At 45.2% G+C, this 23,429-nt stretch overlaps 1 protein-coding gene across 8 annotated transcripts in view; it reads right to left on the reverse strand.

Moving 5' to 3' along the window:
- The window catches only part of SCUBE1 (signal peptide, CUB domain and EGF like domain containing 1), a 365,618-nt gene that overhangs the window by 13,082 nt on the left and 329,107 nt on the right, over positions 1 to 23,429 (reverse strand). For 7 of the 8 annotated variants that reach the window (XM_090043747.1, XM_090043749.1, XM_090043748.1 and 4 more), the window contains 4 exons: positions 17,841 to 18,008; positions 14,772 to 14,933; positions 10,695 to 10,892; positions 7,925 to 8,077 (listed from right to left, as the gene is read on the reverse strand). In XM_090043747.1, the coding sequence (XP_089899873.1) occupies positions 7,925 to 8,077; positions 10,695 to 10,892; positions 14,772 to 14,933; positions 17,841 to 18,008 (681 nt within the window). The remainder of the gene's footprint in view (positions 1 to 7,924; positions 8,078 to 10,694; positions 10,893 to 14,771; positions 14,934 to 17,840; positions 18,009 to 23,429) is intronic. The other variant, XM_090043750.1, reaches the window with a different exon arrangement.

Genomic DNA, 23,429 nt, shown 5'->3' on the forward strand with positions numbered 1-23,429 from the left:
GAATTTTTGGGACTTGCAGGGGAAACAGGATACAGCAGGAAACTCCAAAAAGGCTCAAGCCTGGGGGTTGGGAAAGGTTAAAGAGCTGCAAAAGGCAGCAAACAGGGGAAGCCAGGCAGCCCACCCGGACAGGTTCCTCTCCTCTCACCAAATGAAGGCAGGGTTTAGGGATATAAGCCCAGGCCTCCAAGATGGGAGGGGAAAAAGGTTCTAGTCTGTAGGTGGTGGGTGTGGGACAGACAGACCCGAGAGGCTGGAGAAGAGAGCCGTGGCAGCTCCAGACAGTGGTCAGCCCTTGCTGTAACCCTGGAGGGTTGGAAGCAGTTTGCAACAAGGTGATTAATCCATTTGTTCTGATTCTTTGTTTTGGAATTAAGTAAAAAGACTGGAAGACTGGGAGTGATTGTATGTGTAGAGGCCCTGAGTGGGGTACATGGAAGGCATCCTCTAGTGCAGGGCTGAGACCCAGAGAACCAGGCCCTGAAACCGTGTACCTGAACTGAGCAGTCTCAGCTAGTGGAAAAGGGGCTGAAGCTGAAAAGGGTGAAGCCCAAACAAGGGTTGGGGCCTCAGGGGGCCAGTGCTGGTTTTGCCCAGAGAGAGAAAGCGTGACGAAGATGGGCAGATGAAGAATCATCAGTGAGGTGTGGCCATGGCTATGGGGGTGACAAGGAGCTCTAAGACACACAGGAAAGGACTCTCTCAGTCTCAAGGTATAGAATTATATAATAATAGAAAATTAGGGTTGGCAGGGACTCAAAGGAGGACCTGATCATCCCAGCCAAGGCTTTGCCTAGCTGGATATGGAAAAACTCCAAGGATGGAGATTCCACAACCTTTCCAGGTAACCTGTTCCAGTGCTTAACTACCTTCCTAGTGATTGAGTTTTTCCTAATATCTAACCTAAGCTTCCCTTGCTGCAACTTGAGACCATTGCTCCTTGTTCTGTTATCTGCCATCATCCTCTTTGGAACAACCCTTCAGGTAGTTGAAGGCTGTTATTAAATCCTCCCTCAGTCTTCTCTTTAGTCTTTCCAGACTACATAAGCCCAGTTCCCTCAGCCTCTCTTCATCAGTCATGTGCCCCAGCTTCCTAACCATTTTTGTTGACCTCTGCTGGACTCTCCAATTTGTCTACATCCTTTCTGTAGCTGGGGGCCAAAACTGGACACAGTACTCCAGATGTGGCCTCACTCATGCAGAATAGAGGGGAAGAATTACTTCCCTCAATCTGCTGGCAACACTCCTACTAAAGCAGCCCAGTATGTTGTTAGCCTTCTTGGCAACAAGGGCGCAGTACTGGGTCATTCAGCTTGGTGTCCACTTTAACCCCCAGGTCCTTTTCTGCAGAGCTGCTGCTTAGCCAGTCAGTCCCCAACCTGTGGTGGTGCATGGAATTGTTCCATCCTAAATACAGGACTTTACACTTCTCCTTATTGAACCCAGGTCTCTCTAAATCCTAGCCCTACCCTCCAGCATATCTATTACCCCACCAGCTTAGTGTCATCTGCAAACATTTTGAGGGTACACTCTATTCCATCTTCCAGGTCATTGATGAAAATATTGAGCCAAACCAACCCCAAGATCAATTCTTTGGGTACTCCACTTGATACTGACTGCCAACTAGACATCAGACCATTGATTACTACTCTTTGAGCCCAATAATCTAGCCAGTTTTCTATCCACTTTACAGTCCATTCATCAGAATTGTATTTCCTTAGCTTGTGAGAACGTTGTGGGAGACCATATCAAAAGCCTTGCTAAAGTCAAGGTATATCACATTCACTGCTCTCCCTGCATCCACAGAGCCAGTCATCTCACTGTAGAAGACAATCAGGTTGGTCAGGCATGTTTTGCCCTTGGTGAATCCACGGTGACTGGTTCTAATCACCTTCTTCTCCTCAAATGCTTAGAAAAGTGTTCCCAGTCAGGAGGCATGGCCGTCAGAGGGAAGAGTGTATCAAGGAGGTCAACCAAAGGCTCAGAAAATGGTGTCACTGCGTGGGCTTTGGATACCTCAACACTGGTGTGCAGTTTAGCTACAGTAGCCTCCACGCAAGGGACAGCATTTATCTCATGGGCAGAGGGAAGAAGCTCTTCACTATGACAGTCACCGACTTGTTGAGGAGAGCTTTAAATTAGGCACGTCTGGGGGCCAGAGAGAAGGTTCCACTGCAGAAGCAAAATCCACTAGCCATAATGATGCACAGGAGGATGTTCAAACCATGGATGTCCAGATGCATCTTGAGGCAGAGACATGATAGAAAAACTGAGGTGACTAATTGAGGTGACTAAGGGAAAGCTCAGATGCCTTATGGGAATGCCAGAAGCATGGGAAATAAACAGGAGGAACTGGCACTCCTTCTGGCTGATGAGGAATTTGACTTGATTGGGTTGATGGAGACTTGGTGGGACGATACACATGACTGGGCAGTTCATATTGAGGGTTACAGGCTTCATAGGAAGGACTGGATTGGGAAGAAGGCAGGAGGTGTGGCCTTCTACCTGAAAGTACAGTACCCATCCCTGCAGGTCACCTTTGACAGTAGGGAGGGGTCCCTTGAGACCTTCTGGGTCAGGCTACAGGGGGGATCGGAAGAGGGAGACCAAATGGTGGGAGTCTACTACAGGCCTTCCTCCCAAGATGAGGTGAGCGATTGACCATTTTCAGGAGAACTGACAGAGGCCGCTAGCGCCAGACCTGTGGTTGTCATGGGTGACTTCAACTACCCAGGCATCTGTTGGGAAGACAATTTAGCTGTCTCCAGCAGGTCAGCTAACTTCCTGGTGACAACAGATTATTTCTTTCTGACAGAGGTTGTGGAAGGGCCTAGGGCAAGGCCACTCTGGACCTAGTGCTGGCCAGAGGGGAGGACATCATAGGCAACATGATGATTGATGGTGCTCTGGTCAACAGTGACCATGACCTGATAAGGTTTACCATCCACTGTAAGACTGGGAAGTTAGTTACCAGAACAGGAGTCCTGAATTTCAGGAAGGCAAATCTTGGCAAACTCAAGAGGCTTGTTGGAGAGGCCCTCTGCAACTGGCGTTTGGATGATCTAGGTGTGCAGGAATGATGGTGTTTCCTTAAGGAGACAATTCTCACTGTTCAAAAACATGCTATCTCCACACAGGCAAAAAGTGGGAAGAGAGGCAGGAGACTTGCTTGGCTCACCAGCGATATTAGCAAGCTATTGAAAAAGAAAAAATAAGTGTATATGCAATGGAGGAACAGCTCAGCAACCAGGGAGGAAGACACTCGTATTGCCAAGGCCTGTAGATACGAGACACGGAAAGCTAAGTTAGGCCTGAAGATCGAACTGGCAACTGGTATAAAGGACAACAAAAAGTCCTTCTATAGATACATAGGGGGGAAGAAAAAAAAAAAAAAACGGGCTCCACTGTGGGACCTCTACTGAATACTGAGGGGCAGCCCACAGTCGACACACGCAAAAAGGCAGAACTGAATACATCTTTTGTATTGGTATTCCTGAAATCCAAGGAGGGCTGCTTAGCTGACCAGAGGCCCAGGGAACAAGGGGAAGGTAACAGCCTACATGAAGTCAGCCCAGAACAGGTGAAGGATCTTTTACAATACTTGGACATCTTCAAGTCTGCTGGACCAGACGACCTGCACCCAAGAGTCCTGAAAAAACTGGCTGAACCCATAGCAGCACCATTGGCCAAGCTACTTGAAGAGTTGTGGAACTTGGGAGTGGTCCCAGATGACTGGAAGAGGGACAATTCAGTTCCCATCTTTAGGAAGGGAAGAGGGATGACCTCGCAAAACTACAGGCCAGTCAGCCTGACCTTGGTCCCAGGTAAAACCTTTGAAAAGTTGGTTAAGGAGGCCATCAGCTACAAGTTGGTAATGGATGGGGTGTTAAACAGCAACCAGCACAGTTTTGTCGAGGGAAGATCATGCCTGATGAACCACTTGTCCTTCTACAACCAGGTCACTAACCATCTGGATGAGGGACAAAAGGGCAAAAATCCAGGAGAACCTTGACAGACTGGGCTCAAGGGTGGAAAAAAATCAGATGAGGTTTAACAGGGAGAAGTGCAAGGTCCTTCTCCTGGGTAGAAAGAACCCTCATCACAACTATACAATGGGTAGTGGCCTGCTGGCTGGCACAACATATGCATGAGACTTGGGGTCACAATCAACTGGAAGATGAATATGACCCAACAGTGTGACAAGGCTGCCAAAAGGGCCAATAAAATTCTGGCATGCATCAGCCGCTGTGTGGCCAACAGATCCAGAGAGGTACTCCTCCCTCCCTATTCAGCATTGGTGAGGCCTCAGCTGGAGTACTGTGCCCAGTTCTGGGCACTACACTTCAAGAAGGACATAGATGAAGCTTGAAAGGGTACGAAATAGGGCCACCTGTTTGATTAAGGTCATGGAGTGTAGGTCCTATGAGGAGAGACTCTGGGAACTGGGCCTGTTCAGAGGAAGAGAAGGCTCATGGGGGAGCATCAAGAACTAGGCGAGCAACTCTTCAGGAAGGCACCTCAAGGGAGGATGAAGACCAATGGGCATAAACTAATAGAGGGCAAATTTAGGTTGGATATAAGGAAAAACATCTTCTCTGTAAGGGTCACCAGAATCTGGAACACGCTCCCAGCAGAGGTGGTGCAGTTGCCCTCCTTGGAGATGTTCAAGATGAGGATGGACAGGCACTTTGCTGAGCTCATCTGAGCCCAATACTTCCTGCCCATAGCAAGGGGCCAGATTTGATGATTGTATAGGTCCCTTATGGCTCTATGATTCTATTCTAAAAGGATTCCTTGAGGACCTTGATTTTTCCAGGGACTGAGGTGTGTTTGACCAGTCTGTAGTTCTCTGGATCCTCCCTCTTACCTTTATTAAATATGGGCACTATATTTGCCCTTTTCCAGTTGTCCAGGACCTCTCCTGATCACCAAGAGTTTTAAAAAATGATAGCCAGCAGCTCTGAAATCACATCAGCCTACTCCCTCAGCACCACTGGGTGCATCCTGTCCAGCCCCATGTACTTGTATGCATCCAGTTGTTCTAAATAGTCCCTAACCCGTCCTTTTGCCACTGTTGGCTGCTCACCTCCTCCCCAAACTGTGCCGCCAGGTGCAGTAGTCTGGGAGCTGACCTTGCCTTTGAAGACTGAGGTGAAAAAGGCACTGAGTACTTCAACCTTTCCTGCATCCTCTGTCACTAGGCTGCCTCCACCATTTGGTAAAAGACCCAAGCTATCCCCGATCATCCTCTTGTTGCTGACATGCTTGTAGAAACCCTTTTTGTCACCCTTCATGTCCCTTGCTAGTTGCAACTCCAATTGGTCTCTGGCCTGCATGCCTGAGCAATACTGTTTTACACCTCCCTAGTAGTTTGTCCAAGTTTCCACTTCTTATAAGTTTCCTTTTTGTGTTTTAGCTTACTGACGAGTTCCCTGCTAAACCAAGCTGGTCTTCTGCCATGCTTGATAGTCTTGTTGCATATCAAGAGGGTTGGTCTTGTGCCCTCAGTAAGGTTTCTTCAAAGTACAGTCTGCTATCCTGGACTCCTCTCCCCCTTAGACTGACCTCCTAGGAGATCCTGCCCATCAGTTCCCTAAGTGAGTTAAAGTCTGCTTTTCTGAAGTCCAGGGTCTGTACTCTGCTTCTCTCCTTCCTTCCTTTCCTCAGGATCCTGAACTCAATCATCTCATGGTTCCTGCTGCCCAAGTTGCCATCTACTGGTATGTCCCCCACCAATTTTTCCCTATTTGTGAGCAGGAGGTCAAGAAGAACACGGCCCCTAGGTGGCCTCTGTAGCACTTGCACCAGGAAGTTGTCTGCAAAAACTTCCTGGATTGCCTCTGCACTGCTGTATTGCCCACCCAGCAGATGTCAGTGTCACATTGCGGGGTTTCCAGGGATGGCTGTGATGACCCTGGGGGTTTGTGACCATGCCTGCTTCACCCTGCAGGTGCCTTATAATTTTTCCTGCCATGTCTTGTTAGTTGAAATAAAAGTTGGGAGGCTGCCCATGAGTTTGTGTCATTACGGTCCTCTTGAACCCCACTAGATCTTGGATCCCTTGCCAGGTCTCACTCAAAGTCAGTGCCTCTCAAGACACCATAAGCGTTATGGGGCTAGATGTGTGGCTCCAAAACCACCCCTTTACTATGCCCCATGTCTCACAAATGGTATTCACAAGTTGTCCCTCTGAGGCCTTGATATAGCTTAGCCTCTTGTTGTCATTGGGCCCTTGAAACCCCTGTTGCTGCGCCCTCACTGGCACTGGGCTCTCCATATTGTAGTGTGCCCCAATGAGGTCCCCTCCTCCCCAACAGCCTCAGGCTGGTCCACTGGTATAAATAACAACAGAAAACACAAGCCCTTGGGCTACAACACAGCAGTAACCTGGGGTACACTATCCCTTTTAAGAAGGCAAGCTTCTCTCTCAGTATAATGTGCCTGCCCACAAGCACTTATGAGCTCCTATAGCCTATAGGACAATCAAGCATTTCCAAGTAGCTTTCTCTATGAGAGCTTCTTCCCCCTTGGCTACTGCCAGAGAACCAAGTCTCTAGTCCCAGCCCTGGGGCTTATATGTGCCCAGGGGCCTGCCTTCTTCCAGTCAGCTGACTGGTGCAGATGCAGGCTAATTCCTTCATTTGCCTGCTGCCACAGCAACCTGCACCTGTGGGGGTTCTGCCTGGCTCCTAGGGCCCTCTCTCTAGGCAGTTTCTGCCTTTAAAGGAGCAGGCACACCTTAGTGTCCTGTGACAGTCAGGGTGACTGAAGTCCCCCACAAGAACCAGGCCCAGTGATAGGGAAACTTTAGCTAGCTGTTGGAAGAAAGCCTAATCTACCACATCCTCCTGGTTTGGTGGTCTACAGCAGATCCCCCTACCATGACATCACCCTTGTTGCTCTCCACTCTAACCCTTACCAAGAGACTTTCAACAGGCCTATCTCTAGTTTCATACTGGAGCTCTGACTAGTCATATGGCTCATTAACATAAAGTGCACCTCCTCCTTCTCTTCTCCCTGGCCTGTCTTTCCTGAACAATTTATTCCCTTCCATGACAATATTCCAGTCATGCAAGCTATCCCACCAAGTTTCTTATTCTAATCATGTCATAGTATCATGACTGTGCAAGGACTTCCAGTTCTTTCTGCCTGTTTCCCAGGCTCCATGTATGCCATGTACAGACACCTGAGGTAACTAGTTGGTTGCCCTACTTTCTCAGGAAGAATGAGAATGCTTTCCCTTTTGCCCCCTCCCTCAGAGACAGCTTCCTTCTGAATATATACTGGTTACCATCAAGCTGTGGCATATGAGAAGCAGGAGGCAGAGCAGGCTGGGGAATAGGAAGAGGTGGGGACTGAAGTCCAGACCTGTCACAGTGGGCTTCCTATAAATATAGATCTACTATTAATAGGAGCATTCTTATTGTGTTTAGGATTAGGAACAATTAAAGGATAGAGGCACGTGGGTATGTTATTATGGGCAACAAAAGGAATGGATTCTTACCTGTGGTAACTTAGTTGCTTCTTACTAAGGGATAAGCTATCATGGTCTAGTTTGTATTTACCATGGCATAAAGACCATGTAAATGGGCAATTATGACAGAGCATCATTTGCATGGTAAAACCTGCCTTTGTCTTGCAATAGCCTATCATTGTGCTCAACCTCAAAGATCTCACTACCTTTCGGTAGCTGTATCAGGCGCAAAGGTCTTTGTATAACCCATGGGAATAAGAAATAAAGAGTTAATAAATTATCAGGAAAATCATGGGAATAATAGAATAAGTAACTGAAAAACCAAAAATAAGTCACATCAAGTTGTTGATTTCACACTTCTTTTCTCTCTAGTCAGAACATGACAGACAGTGAATCACGACCTTCCAGATTCAAATGAGGTACATAGGTACAAAATGGTTCCAGCCTTACCATCATAAGTCACATAGGGGACTTGAAATCCCTTGCCACTGTTTCCTTCATTAGATTTGAACTGAATCCAGAGTTTTCGTGATCTGGAGGTAAATGCTATTGGTCTCTCATACGTCTGACAGGTTTCATATGTGGTAATTGAAGAAGGAGAGGCTACAAAATTAAATATTGACAGGAGAAATATTTAGAGTATAATTTTGTTCTTTCTTTGCTCTGGAAGAACAGAGATGTCAAGCTTATAGTACATTCATTCATTTATATTTTTTCCCTTAAAGAACTATATATTCTCAAAATAGAGGCTAGGATTTTCTACAGATACAGGAGACATTTCTCCCCAGAAGACTATGGTCATTTCTCTCTTCCCCAAAATAGTGTGGGAATGTAGCATCAAATTATTATTAATAGTACTTGTATTATTGTAGCTCCCTGAGGCACTGTTTTCACATATTAGAATGGGACAGTCTGCCCCAGAAAGCTTGTGCTGTATGAGCACTTGTAAAAATTCCAAATGGATGAATTAGTTCAATAGCACAAGATTGACCATCAGATTGCAATGTACTAGGACTTGAAAGGCAGACACTCTCATGCTGCAAGATCAAAATACAGTTGACAGTCTGGGAGCCCTAGAAGGATCCCACAGACACCCCAGAAGCACTAACAGTGAGATGATGAAGAATAACCTTCAATCCAGGAATAATGTGACAAGATGGCAACCTTAAAGTGGAGCCAGGTTTAAAAAGATTTAAATGCTTTTTTTTTTTTTAAATTTAATTCAAAGGCTTCCTTTTGATAATTTAGGTTAACATCTTTCTGTGCTGAATTAAACAAATGTTAGATATTATGGAGCTGATCCAATTTTCAGTGAAGTTTATGGAAAGCACCTTGGTGACATGAATACATTTTGGATCAGATCCTATATGACCTTTGGGCAACATTTCAGAATTGCCCAATTTTTCTCCCCTGGTTTTCTTTTGAAACAAAATTTGCAGAAAAAAACCCCAAACAAACCTCATCTCACTAAGGCTCCTTGCAGACAACTCTCTCCACCTGTCTCCCCCCCCCCAAAAAAATCCAAAACAAACCAACCCCAAAAAAACCCACCTGCCCTTTACCAGGAGCAGCAGCATGTTATTTTGACCTGGCTTCACAGTGTCTGAATATATGGGGTGTTTCAGTTGGGTTTTTTGGTGCTTTTAGCTAAAGCTGATTCAATCAGCTATTAGATAAAATGCCAAAAATGTTCCAGTAAAGTGCCTGATCTATGGAGATGTTGGGTGGGCTGGGTCCAACTAACACACTGCCTCTTCTGGGAATGCACTGGATTCAGTGTGGGAATGTGCAGAGTTTAAAATAAATGTAGTTTTTTGGGTGTGTGTTTTGTTTTTTTTTAACATCTGGAAGCAGCCTAAGCATTTTAAACTGAAACAGAGCTGTATAATCTGATGGAATACTGTTCTATAAAAGTTTTTCTGACCAGTTCCATTACAAAGTTAAAAGACTCAAAATGAAACTGAAATGTATTAGAAAAATCAAACACACATTACAGGTATAGATATACATAGTTAAAACTCCCAAACAGATTTTAACTCTGTCCTGCAATGCTGCCACTGTGTAACCACACATGATTATAATTAGTGCTTAATATGTCTGTGGCCTCAGCTTGGGTTAAATTTTATTTTTAAATATATTAAGTTTGCTTATTTTCCTTTCCTAATGGAGTCATTACTGGGCACAGTCAGGGCTGCATTCAGAGACAAAGACAGCTTACAGATGTGAACCCCCCCCCACACCAAAACAGCCCTTTACTTTCAGCTTAGCCTGCCCCTACACTGAGCACAGTGCATGCCCAGAAGAGGTATCATGTTAGTTGGACCTGGCTTGCCCGTTGTCTGTATAGATCAGGAGCTTCAGCAGTGCTTTTTGGCACTTTTATCTAATAGATGATTGAACCAGCCATTAGATAAAAATGCCAAAAAGCACTGCTGAAGTGCCCAGCCTATACAGATGCTGGAGAGCCACGTCAGACTAACACAATACCTCTTTTGGTAAAGCACTGTTTTGTTCTGTCTTTTTTTTTCCCACATCTGTCAGCACCCTAAGTGTTGTAAGGAATGCTGTGGGCCTCTATTCTTCATATGTAATAAAATGGCTGCATCTCTGCTTGCCATGCAAACTTGTATTTAACCTTAAATGTGGAACCACAGTCAGGGCCCCTGTAATAAGAACAGAAACTGAAGTTACATGAGCTAAGATAAACTTAGGTGACTGGTCATATTCTCAGTTGGTAGAAAGCGGCATAGCTCCATTGACTTCCATGAAGATAGGCTTATTTGCATCCTGCAAGATGTGGTCAGACAAGAATATGTTAGGGACCAGATCCTATTCCACCTGGTTTGAGTTCCTGGAAAATTGTTTATGTAGAAGGTTGTGAGACTTCCTATTCCTGGGTGTTGCTTTTTGTAGCTCAGTCTTGAGGCTAAGATGAGGGTGCATTACAGAAATAGAACAGAGTGGAGTAAGGCAACAAAATCCACTTAGGTACCTAAAAGGTGGAATAGGATCTGGCCCTGTGAGTTCCTCCAGGACATTTTACATATGATAATTACGACACTGACATAACTTTTTAACACTAGTTACAACTTTCTCCATTAATTCATTCCCAAGCACTTGTCCAATTTGATTAAACTGATGGACCCTGTCCATTCTATATGGATATTCTGCTCAGAACCTTTGATATAAACATTTGAATCACTCAAGACAGGCAACTTACCACTTTTTCTCATTACTAAAACATCACCACACTCATCTTCTATCGGAAGGAATATCTCTGGAACTACAACGAGTATTCGCCTTTTGGGAGGTGGGTTTATATTCCAAGTGCATTCAATGTTAGCTGGGTAATCTCCAGGGTAGTTTGGAGATTCAATATAGCCTGTATAATCTCCAAGTTCCCCTCCACAGTGCTGGTCTGTGAAGAAACATAAATTAGCTTTTCTGCTTTGAAGTACCTCCAGTTCTTTAGGACTTGTCAACCCTTCTCCGTAGCTTTAGATCTGTGTACAGTCTGTAGCTGTCCCTTTCCTTACATGGAAGGGTTTTAAAAAAGTACTTAATCTTGAGAGCCAGCTGCTAACTGATTTGCAAACCTAAAACTCAGGTTTACCAATGTGAAACTAACTTTTTTGATGTAGCCTCATGTAGATGCAATCTCCTTGTTAACATGTACTCAGAATGGTTTAACTGCACCTGGTATCAACAGAGAATGTTTGCATTCAGAAATTGTTCTGGTTGAATTGAAACTGGATTAATTGAACTAAACTGAAATGTTAATCTAACTTAAATGAACTAGTACAAGGTATGTAGGCACACTTAGCTTAAACTTGTTGCCAATCAATGTAAAGTGATAGACCACATTTTTGTTTTACGAGGGTGCATACAGCCTCTTGACCATGAATTTTTTCACATCATTCTTTAGTTAAAAAGGTACAAGTTTGAAGCAAAGAGGGGATAGGGAGAGAAGCGGGGGCTACACCAATTCGGCTACATCATTTTCCAAATCTGTGTGTTGATTTGGCCCAGCTCCTTATGAGAACACTTTATTAACAATAAGCCAGCTTGCCCTACTCACTGAACAAAACACTGTCCAATACATTTAGATTTCCAGTGAGCATCCTATCATAGGCAAAAGTTGTTAGTGCAAATTCTTAGGCTTTTATTAATCTGGCTACTCTGTAATCATGACAGTAAGAGGAATGCCATTTATTCAGAAGTGCGTTGATAATATTTTGGTGCAGCCCTGAGTAAGTTAAATCCTGTAACTGAAACTCTCAGTTAAATTAGGGTTATTCACATGGCATGGTTGTAGTTACTCAGTATACATAGCAACATTTTACCTCTTCAAAGTACAATGCAGACATTGTCTAAGCCTCACACAACTCCTGGAAAACAGGGGAATGCTTGGTGAAGCTGATAAAGAGAAGTGAAGTGATTCTCTCAAAATCACAGTTCTGTTAAGTAGCCAGCTGGGGTTAGACTTAAGACTGCCTGACTCTCTCTCTTGTACTTAACAGCTTTTTACAGTAGCTGAAGGCTTTTAATCATCCTGTAGCATCTACTTGACATAGCACATTCAGGGCTTGGGGAACCTCAAGATATAAACGTTTCACTCACTCATCAAAAAATGTAAATATTTAATGGAAACTGATAGAACACTTGTGGATATGTAAAATTGGCTGGAAATCTGCATACAACTGCTCTGCACAGCTGCCTCTTGTGTCAGGAGATTTAACATGTTAATATATCTCTGCTCTGTTCTGCCACTCACCCAGGATACTTCTCTCAGTCCCTAAAACAGTTTTATGGACATTTCAGACTCAGCAGCAGGAACCCCAATTGCTCATCCCAGGCCTGCCAATGACTTCTCTCTATGGGGTTGATCAAATCCATAATCTCTTTGTTTACCCTTATTTGTAAAGCTTGGAGTAATATGCTTGCTTTCTGTGCCTGGCTAAAATGTCTGGAAGTTCTTAAACTATTTTCCACATGGAAAGGGCTATGTGTGTACTATTAATGTGAGGGCCACCTGTACCCTTGGCTATATGTATAGGGTTGTATTGTAAGCAGCCATAAATGTTCTATCAATAATGGTCATTTTGTCAGTAGCTGGGTTGCAAGTGGTGGTCTGTTGTTGTTAAAAGTTTACTGTCTTCTGTTCTATATTTATTTAAAAAACCCAAGTGATGAAAAAAAATGGGACAGTATCAATGACATGGTCTGAAAAATGGTGACTATCAAAGTTATATTGAGACACACTCAGGGTTTAGCTACCCACACTTGCCCCTTTGCAGGAAAGGGAGGGGAAAAAAAAAAAGAAAAAAAACTTATTCAAAATAACAGAATCAATCTCCTGCATATTAGTCAAAACACCAAAACTAAACATCAAAAGCACTGTACTACCTGATTTTTCTGTTCACTTCATAAAATCAGCCACGTATTAACATCCAAATCTTTATGAATATGATCCTTTTCAGCTGGCTATTAGAATATAGTCCACTTCTGTTCACACTATCGCTCTGTGTCTTTGTCCACCACACAGGTAGATTGTAAGCTTATTGTAAAAGCTACTGTAATAACTGAGTAAAACACAATGAAGTACCACAAGTGTTCCTGAATGGGATATCATGAAAGCTTTTTACTTTGTTTCCTTCACTTGGTTGCTGCTTATTAAAATTGTTGGTTATTAGAATCAAAAGTGATCTGCCTAGCAGATGCTGTAACAGCTTGATCCTGAAAGTTCCCACTGAAGTCATGCCATCCAGCTCTGGTTCAGAGAGTTACTGGACACACATCACGTTCACACTGGTGTAACATACCCTTATGCACATGAAAAAATGAAAGAAAGAAGGAAACATGGCATCTGGGCCTGAATTAGTGTAACTTACTGGAATCCAATGCAGAATTATGTAGGTAAGTTATACCAATGTAGGTGTTGTATGTTCACTTCTATCCTGGTGTCTGCAAACCAGCAGTAGCCTAACATTGCCTTTGGGAGGAAGAGGGCAAAAATAGTCAACTGCTACAGCTGGCAGCTGGCCACTCCATGATTCCAGCAGCCAGTGCTGCCCCATACATTGCTGCTACCCAGGGTGTCAAGCTGCCCTGTTATGACTCTGCAAATCAGCTCCTCCAACCTAGCACTGACATATGATAATAGTGCCTACTACAGTGGCTACCCTAGGTACAGGTGGTCATCTGCCTACTTTGGATACTGTGGGCATTTTTACATGTGCTGTTGGATGCGGCGCTGGGCTGCACTAATTAAAAGCATCTACATATTACGTGTCAGCATCCCAAAGCTTAAAAAAAAACTCATTCTCATTACAATTGAAAGTGACCAGGGACTTCAGTGCTTAAATATCATATAATCAGATCAAAAATTTAGGATAGATGTATAAACAAATCTTTTTAGTTTTGAAGATCTAATTCAATATTTATAGTGAAACTGTCTTAAATGAATATGAAAGAGACCAGCCAAACTTCATTGCCTAGAGAAAGATTGGTATCTATTTAACGGTCAAATAAAATTGCAGTGTACTCCTTGGGGGATATTTTTAATGGTAATTTAAGATAGGGGGAGGATTACTACAGGAGACTCTTAATGCAGATTTCATTGTAATTATGTGGCACTTAAATCATGTTTGACTATATATCCTCACAATATTTTAGAACTAGCTCTCATGCCAATTGTACTGGAAGTATTTTTAGTTCTAGAGGGTGCATCTACATGTTCATTAATAAGCTCTAGTTACTGCACATTAACTTTAGTACTTGGCTAACCAAAGGACTAAATCAATGCATAGTAACTCGCGCTACTGCACAGTAGCACCAGTGCACAGGTTTGTACTGACACTTACTGCTCAGTAGCCCAATACTACTACACAGTAGTGTATTAGCACTTTTTTGCCTGGCACACTACTGTGCAGTTAGCGTCTGGTGTCGCTGCGCCCACTGAGACTCACAGCAAAATTAATCTCCATGAAACTTGCATGGTTTGGAAAATTTATAAAAGCTCTGTGGTATTTAATTATTTTGTGCACGATGCCAAAGTAAACTAATGCCAAAATATTTTACATGTATCCAGTGCTTCTTTTCCAGGTTTTGTTTTCAAACTTTTGATGTTGTTCTCTAACATTATAGTTTTTCACAGTTCTGGCAGTGAGCAGAATTCTTTGTTTCTGTTAAACTGCAAAAAATTAGCCTCATCTTGAAATTCTAAATATTCCAAAGGTTGGATTATTTTGGGTCTAGAGTTTTGGTTTGGTCTCATAACTAACTTAATGTAACTTACTTTTACAGTGTGTAACATTAGTAGAGCCATCAAAATCTGTACTTGTATTCCCAGGGCAGGTTATGCAGTAGTTCTGACCAAAGTCAGGTTGGTAGGTTCCAACAGGACATCTGATACATCTGTGCGTCGTGGAGTTGTAATAATGGCCAGGAGAACAATGCACTGTACAGTATGAAGATATGTTATTTGTAGAAAGTAACCATCTTCGCTGCAGTGGCATCTTCCCCTTCCCTTTATGTTCTCAGTAATTTCCCCACTCCGATGAGTTAATGCATTGTTCACTTGCATTGAACCCTTGACTGGGGTCACATTCTAAAGACTAGTGCAAAAAATAAACTAATCAAGGAAAGTAATGTTGTATTTATCACTCTTAAACAGGGTGAATGCTTTGCTCCTGCAAATAGGAACAGATGATTCTTTGCAATGATACAAATGCCTTCTGAAATGGCAGAAGAGAAGTTTAATTACCAGGCACTTGACAATGCAATTTGTACCCATTCAAGCAAGCACATAGGTATATGTTCAAATAAGTTCTTTCCTAACCATTTATGCTGCAGTGTGAAAACAGGCAGCATAAATCCACACATGCAAGCACATGCGCTTGCATCCACACATGCAAGCACATGCGCTTGCAGCAGCTTAAATAGAAGCGGTGCAAATTTGAGCTGGGATTTTTTGCCTCAATACACGTGCCTGGACATGTACTTTGTTGTGGAGCAAATTGTGCTACTTGGAGCAAAATAACCCTGTCTGGCTTCTCCCTGATCTGCAGCCAGGGGGAGCTAGAGCCAGCAGTATAAAAAACCTGCCCTGTGCTGGCTCCAGCAGTATAAAAACCTTACCTCCAGCAGTTTAGGGCTACTTGCCCTCAGGAGCTTCTGGGGCCTGGGCAATTAGTATCTGGAGACACTAGCCCCTTGTGTTAGCTAGACTGTTGAAGCAGCATCCCAAAGTCAGTTTTTAAAATACCCCAAACCCCACATTCTTCCACAATTAGAACAAAAGATACAGGGATTGATCAGATGGGCAAAGTTTTATTCCTATATTTACAATGTTAAAGCGATTTGGAAACCGACCAGTGTCTCTAGCATCATAATAACATACATCCTAAATATCTATATGTTTCAATGTTTGCTTTTGTTTTCCTTATCACCTGGTGGGTGGGTATAGAGGGATATGGGGGGATGAAGGTCAGTGTGTGGGTAGGTGTGGGGGGACTGTAGGTGTGGAGGCTGCTTAGGAGGGGTGGGCCCCCTGCACCCCACACAGCAGACCCATGCACATAGACCACCCTACCTGCAGGGTCCCAGCCCCGCCCAGGGACTACAGCTCCCCACAGCCTCCCTGCTTGTCTCCAGCCCCCTGCTCATTCCCCTACTCATCTCCAACCTCTGGAAGCTAGAAATGATTAGGAGAATGAGCAGGAGGCTGGAGACAGCAAGGGAAGTCTCCAGCTCATCTCCAGGGGTTTGTCTCCAGTCTCCTGCTTGTTCTCCTGCTCGTTTCCAGTGCCCTCCTTGTTCCCAGCCTTGGGAGGCTGAAGATGAACAGGAAAATGAGCAGGAGGCTGGAGATGAACCCCTGGAGAGGAGCTGGAGACATTCCCCTGTTGTCCCCAGCTTCCTGCTCATTCCCTTTCTCATCTCGTCTCCAGGGGAACATCTCCAGCTTGTCTCTAGGGTCTTGTCTCCAGCCCCTTGCTCATTCTCTTGCTCTGTCTCCAGTCCTCTGGAGGCTGGAGACAAGCAGGAGAATGAGCAGGAGGCTGGAGATAATTCAGGGATTCCCGGTGGACTCCAAGCTCCTGATGGCTCCCTTGCCTGGCTCCAGCCTCCCACACTGCCCACAGCTTACCAGCAGCAGCAGCAATGGGGGTCACTCGGGGCCTCATGGCACAGCCCCCTCATGTGATGTGGGGCAGCAGGGCTCAGCCTTGGTTGCCTGGCACCCAGACTGCCACTGCTGCATTGTGAGGGTGTGGCCCAGCTTGGCAGTGTACTGCGTGCTGTCTGGAGGCTCAGGGGTGCAGCAGCTGTCACCTGGGGCTCAGCGCTGCTCAGCCCAACTGGCTGGAGCTCTGAGTTAGCACAAAGTGCCCTGTTGAGCCAGGCTGCACCCATGTGATATGGCAGCAGGGGGCTGTGCCATGAAGCCCTGAGCAGCCCCAACCACTGCTGCTACTGCCAGTGAGGGGGCGGGGTGGGGCTGGGAGAGCTGGAGGAATGAACGGGGAGTGGCGGAGAATGAATGGGGGCGGGGGCAGGGCTGGGCAGGGCCTCCACCATAGTCCCCTCCCCCCTCCTCCAGGCTCCCAACCCCCTACTTACCTGGCAAGCCAGTTCCAGGTCCCTGCAGCTTGCATAGGCAGGCAGCATGCTTCAGCACTGGGTCTAGGTCCAGCTATAGGGACACTCTGACTGGCTACCAGAGCATCTCTGTGGAGGACTGAGTCTCTGATTGCCTCAGGGCACAGTCCTGGACCATGCCCGCTTTTTTCCCCCGGGGTATTTTTTGACCCCTGGAGGGTCTAATTTTGCCCCTGTGCTTCAAATTTGCAGTGCGGAGAACATTTTTTTTGTTCCTGCATATGCCTCTTGCAGTGTCTCAAAGGGGTTTGAGATGCTACAAGAGGCATGTGTGTGCTCGTCTGGACGCACCCACAGAGTATAACATGTTGCACATCTGCTTTTACCCATGAACCCTTTTATGATTGAAGTGCAATTTCATTTCAATTGTATAATGCTATTCTTGTAATTCCTTAGTTCAGAGTGTCAAAGATGCAGATCTGTGGACTAGATCTGGCCAATGGAGCCCTATCATCAAGCCTGTAGTGCTGCCTGTGGGTCTTGGATTGGTCCTGTGCACTGCATGCAGCATGTCCCCTAAAGAAGACTCTACAATCTCAGCAGATCATTTCTAGTTTACAGATTTCCTGACTATTTACAGAGCTGTGTTTTTCTGAAGATCTTTAAATCCTTTTGCAATTACAGCTTCCCAGTGAAAGGGCTAATTGTGGATAAATTCCTATGCAACATATTTTACAAAGTGCAAACATTTTTTTAAATTCACCTTTTGTTTCACAGTCCTGAAATGAAACACCACCTTCGTACTTTGTCACTAGCCCACCACCACAGGGAAAACAGAGGGTCCTTCCTGATTCAGGCTGATATGTACCAAGAGGGCATACTCTGCACGGCTTAAAGCCATCTGAAGAGTAGTATCCAGGAGAACACTGTCCTAGAAATTGAAAATAATTATTAAGCCTAGCTTTCCAAACAAAATATAAAACACACTTTGATAGCCATGCTTCCTAAAACTTTAAACATCACAGCACTAAACACCTATGTCAGTTATAGGACAAATCTTAGCTAACTGTATTATAATTCATGTAAATAATTGCTGAACAGAAATATTTTCTACATGGACTCTTTCTTACGCCTGTTTGTTTGTCCGTTTAATCTCTGACTCCATTAAGGTCTCATTAAATAAGAGCAGTCTGTACTTTTATGCACCTTTCATATGAGAACATTAAAGTGCTTTGTAAACCTTCATTAATTCTCACAGTACCTGCATGAGATTGAGCAATGTCTTTATTTCCATGTTACATATATGGAAAATAGAGGAACATAGGAACTGACAGATTACATCACATTTGGAAAAGATTTGGAGAGCTTCAGAGATTTGGGCAGTCCCCACTTGCTGCTGCAGGGAGCTGGATCTGGATTCCATGCTGGTAAGTAGGGGGCTGGGGAAGTGGGGCTGGAGGAGGGGGGAGGGGACCATGGGGGGAGCCCTGCCAGGCCCCATCCCCTGCCTGCTCCCCTAGTCCCTCCCATGGCTGCCCCACCTGGCTACAGCTCCTGGCTCTAAAAATAAAAGAAGCCCCCACTCACCAGCTGCTGTCACAGCCCTGGGACTTCTGGGGGCTTGTGGCAGAGCCCCTCCCCTCCCCCCCTTCATAGCACAGGGCAGTGGGGGGCAGCAGGGATTTCCCCCTCCCCCCTGCCTGGCAGGAGCTGGTGAATTTGAGGCTTTTTTCTTTTCAGTTGAATGAATTTGTGACAGTGATTTGAATCACCGAATCGAATCACTGTCTCCTGAATCAGCCGAATCAGAATCCAAAGTAAATACTAGCCGCTTTGCAGGCCAACACTAGATGCTTCAGCGGCAGATGTTAGAGCTGTATCTGGTTAGAAATCTTCTAACAGAAAATATCTATTTGGCAAAACCCAAAGTGTTTTTTGGTAATACACTGAATTCAGCCAATTTTTTCTGACAGAACACTGGGCATGTTTCTAATAGAAACCTATTTGGTTTTCTGCCAACTCAAGCACCTGGCTACTTGCCAGCATACCTGTAGGTCTGCCCAAGGGTCATGTCCCTTCCAGACATCCAGAGGCCATGGCTCCATGGTCCTAACATATGGACAACTCTGAGGCTGGAGCCTCTGCACTACTGTACCTTTTCCAGATGCCTGGGCCATTTGTTTCCTTGGGCTACCCAATTCCTACAACCTGGAAAGACAGCATCCATGAAAGCCTGGTAGCCCTGATAGACCCTGGATTGAACCAGAGCTCTTAGGCTTCTTGCCACATGCCAGGAAATCTTAGGAGTTTGTATGGCCTGGGATTTCCAGCTCCCATGATCAGTTATGGGATCAGGGCTCCTAAGCTTCCTCCCATGGCACCAGGTGCTCTGGATTTTCACAGCTTCCAGGCTATTTATTGGGAAGCTGGGACTCTGAAAGTTCTGACTCATCCCAGAGCTCTTAAGGCTTGCTGTGGAGCTGGAAACCTGGGCCCAAAGGTCTTCAGTGCTGAAGCAACAATGCTATGCAATAGGGCTGTGTGAAGCTTTGGGTGCTGATTCAATTCAGAGGAGATTCAGCCCAATTCAACAGCCAAATCTCTGAATCTGAATCAGGAGACCAATAAAAAGGTCTGAATTGATTTGAAGCTCTCTGAACTGATTTGGAAGAGATTCAGAGACCTTTGGTGATTTGGGCAGTCCCCGCTTGCTGCAGCAGGGAACTGTACTCCATGCTGGTAAGTAGGGGGGTGGAGAAGCAGGGGCTGGAGGAGGAGGGAGGGATTCATAGGGGGGATCCCCACCATGCCTCATCCCCTGCCTGCTCCCTTAGTCCCACCTGAGCGCCCCTCAACCTCCGCCCACTCTCCAAATTAAATCACTGCCCCCCGAATTGGCCGAATCTAAATCCGAAGTGAATACTAGCTGCTTTGCACAGGCCTACTATGCAATCTACTTCAGAGTTAAAACACTCAGTTATTCCAGTGTCCTGTGGCTCCCAAATCTGCCCCACCATAGAGGCTGCTTCAGAACTGAGGACTTCATGAGTTCCACTTTTTGATCCAATTGTCTCCTTGTACTACGTGACTCCTGCAACCTGGGGAGACAGCTTCCAAGAGATTTTGACAGCTTGGGGAGAGCGCTATCCTAGGAACCTGGAAACATATAGGTTCCTGACTTTTGGACCATTCAGATAATAGAGCTCTAAACCCTGGAAGCCCTGAGGCTTCTCACCTCAAGACAATCAGCCATAGAATCAAGGAATATCTGTCAGTAGCTGACTAAGATTGAAATTTTTTTTTCCCACAGTTACACTATTGCTCATCACTGAATTGCAAGCAATTAAACTGATCACTTGAGGTTTGAGCTTTCTAACCCAATTCAGGAGAAAAAGATTTCCAATTCAGAAAATATTAAAAATGGGAAATGCTGTTTCTTAACTGGACAAAAGGCAGATGTGGAATATTTTCCCCCCTGCATTACATGTCATCCTAATGTCTAAGAGTAAAGGTCAATCTTAAGCCCAGAAGGAGAAAGTGTATCTCTGCCATAAAGTTTGTCATAATTGATTATGAGAATTCTGGATATTTGTGATATCCATATACATGTTCAGTTTAATCGTGACATGTGAAAAAAACCTTTGCTTCTATTGATTTTGACTTTCTTACCTTTGAATTTTTCAGATTGCCCTTCAATCAGTGGGCGGGGGCAGTAAGGCAGGGAGAACAGTAATTCCCAATCCAGCTTCCTGTATCATTCACTCTTTTATTTTATGTTCCCACAATTTAGTTGCTCTTCTCTGAACCTCATCTGCTTCACTAGTATCCTTTTTTTGTAAAGGGTTGACCAACCCTTCACATGGCATTGTGGCTGATAGTGCATCAGTTCGCTTATGTACAAGGCCCTATAATATTCTCAGCATTATTCACCAACCCATTCCTTACACAGTTTAACCTCCTGCTTGCTTTTTTGACTATGGTGAAACAGACGGTCTTCAGCAAGCTGCCTTCTAGAGTGACCAATTCCCTTTCTTGAGTTAATATGGTTAATTAAAAACCTGAAACATTCATGACTAATTTACATTTTCTATCTGATGTACACTACTTGGCATTTGTCTATACTGAGTTTCATTTGCCATCATATTGTCCATTAACCAGAAGAGACCAGTTCAAGGTAGTAGTTCCTTACAGTCCTTTCTGATTCTTATTCTTCTAAATATGCTGTTTCACCCACAGGCATTTCCACTTTACTAAATCACCCCTTTCCTAGATCATTGATATATTATATAGTATGGGACCTAGAGTGGAAGCTTGAGGCATCCCAGGGTTACTTCCATGATGAAAAATGTCCATATACTCCTGCTCTGTCTTTTCTGCCTCCCGTCCAGTTTTTGATCACGGCAACACTTTGTCTCTAACCTCATGAAACCTGAGTTGTTTTAGTAGTCTTATGGGAAGTCTTGTTGAAGGCTTTTGAGAAGTTTAAATAAATTACATCTGCTTCTCCTTTAGTCGCTTTTTTACTGAAACATTCAAAAAATTCTAAGATTATTATTTTCTCTTGCAAAACTCATACTGGTTAGACTCAGAACGTCTTCCTGTAACAGTCACTTGTAATGATCATTTCAATGAATTTGCTAGGTACAGGTATAAGTCTATCTGGGGTAGAATTACTTGAGACACCCCTAAAGCATTTTTTAAAATGGATGTATGGTATTTGTTGTTTTCCAGTCCTCTGGGATCCATGGCCAACCTAAATGGGAAACTGCCCATTTAGCAGCTCAGTTGCTTGATGCTTATTCCTTACAACTTTTGAATACATACAATCTGGCTGTGGTGACTTTTGATTATATTATGACTTTGTTCCAAACCCTCTTCATCTGACACTAGGTACACACTAAATTAGTGAAAAGACAATACTTGCTTATTTCATGTTGAAAGCAATCTCTCTCTCTCTATATATATATATAAAAAATGAAGTATATATCTGTATGTATGCATGCATATTCGCTTAAAACTCAAGAATGGCTGGTCCTATCTACACCTTCCAAGATCACTGAATAACACCAGAAGAAAGTTATACATGGGGTATTTTTCATTTGACCATTTTTGGGTCTTCCGCTGACTATTTAAGGGGACCATGCTTTTCACATGGACAGTTATATGTGGCTTGCTCCAAAGTTAGTAGTCAAAGAGGGTTGGTTGTATATACTGGTGCCAGCAGGAAACACCACTGTGAGGGAGTGGGGCCTAGGAGCGGCCGTGAACTCTCTAGCGCCCCCTACCGTCACTCAGGGTGGACTCAGCACCCTCGGATTCTCGCCCGCCACGACTTTGATGACTATTAAGTTTATATGGAAGGCTGCCTTTATCCCCGGGTGAACGGTACGTGTGTTCCTACCCCTACTCCATATGGGGTACCTCTGTGCACCCCTGCCTTAAGGGCTAGGCGTGCCTCCTACTGCCCCTACAGCACGCCCCAAGCCTCGCAGCTGTTCTCTGGACGTTGTTCTGCCCTTGCCCTCCGGCACCCTCTCCAGCACCCCTTGGGCTCATCCTGCCCTGGTGCCCCTCTCTGACACCCCCGGGCTTGTCACTGATCTGGCGCCCTTGGGGATTGTCACGCCCCGGCGCCCTTCTCCAATCCTACCTGGGCCTACCGTGGCACTGGCACCCCTTTACCAGCATCCCTGAGTTGGTCTGTCGCCTGTCACCTTTTTACCCGCACCTCCGGGCGGGTTAAACCCCAGTGCCCTGTTACCGGCGCCTCTGGGCCAGTGCTGCCCCTCTCTGGGGCCTTTTGCCATGCCCTCGCACCCCTCTCTGGGGCCTTTTGCCACGCCTGGGGTTACAACCCCTGCACCCCGAGCACTTCCCCAGCATGTGTCCGCTCTGCCCACTGTGGCACCACTCTGTGCCCCTGCTGGGCGCCAGGAACTCCCCCCCCTCCAAGCCACTGGGGCGCTCCTGTGAGGCCTCCTCACGCCCCTACAGCCTCACCCAGTCCTCCAGTGTAACTATAACCAAAACCTGAGCCACCTGGCTACAACATAAACAACACAGAGCTTCCCCGCTCATAATGCAAACTCCAAGCCCCTCTAGGGCTCCCAACCCTGCCTCTCTTCAGGGTGTTCTCATCCCTAGCACCATCACAGCCAGTCAGCAAGGTAAGGCTGCGGCCCCCAACTCCAGCTGCTCAGCTCTGCCACAGAGCTCCCACTCATACAGCTACCAGAGGGGAACTGCTGGTCAGGCTCCGGCCTGGGCTGTTTATAAAGGCCCGGCCCTGCCCCCTTCTGGCCACCTGACCCGCCTGGTTGCCCTGGCAACCGGCACCTGAGCTGCCCCTGGT

The sequence above is a fragment of the Crocodylus siamensis genome, chromosome 4 (assembly GCF_052110815.1).
Source record: "Crocodylus siamensis isolate JL-2025a chromosome 4, ASM5211081v1, whole genome shotgun sequence".
In the NCBI taxonomy this organism is placed as follows: domain Eukaryota; kingdom Metazoa; phylum Chordata; order Crocodylia; family Crocodylidae; genus Crocodylus; species Crocodylus siamensis.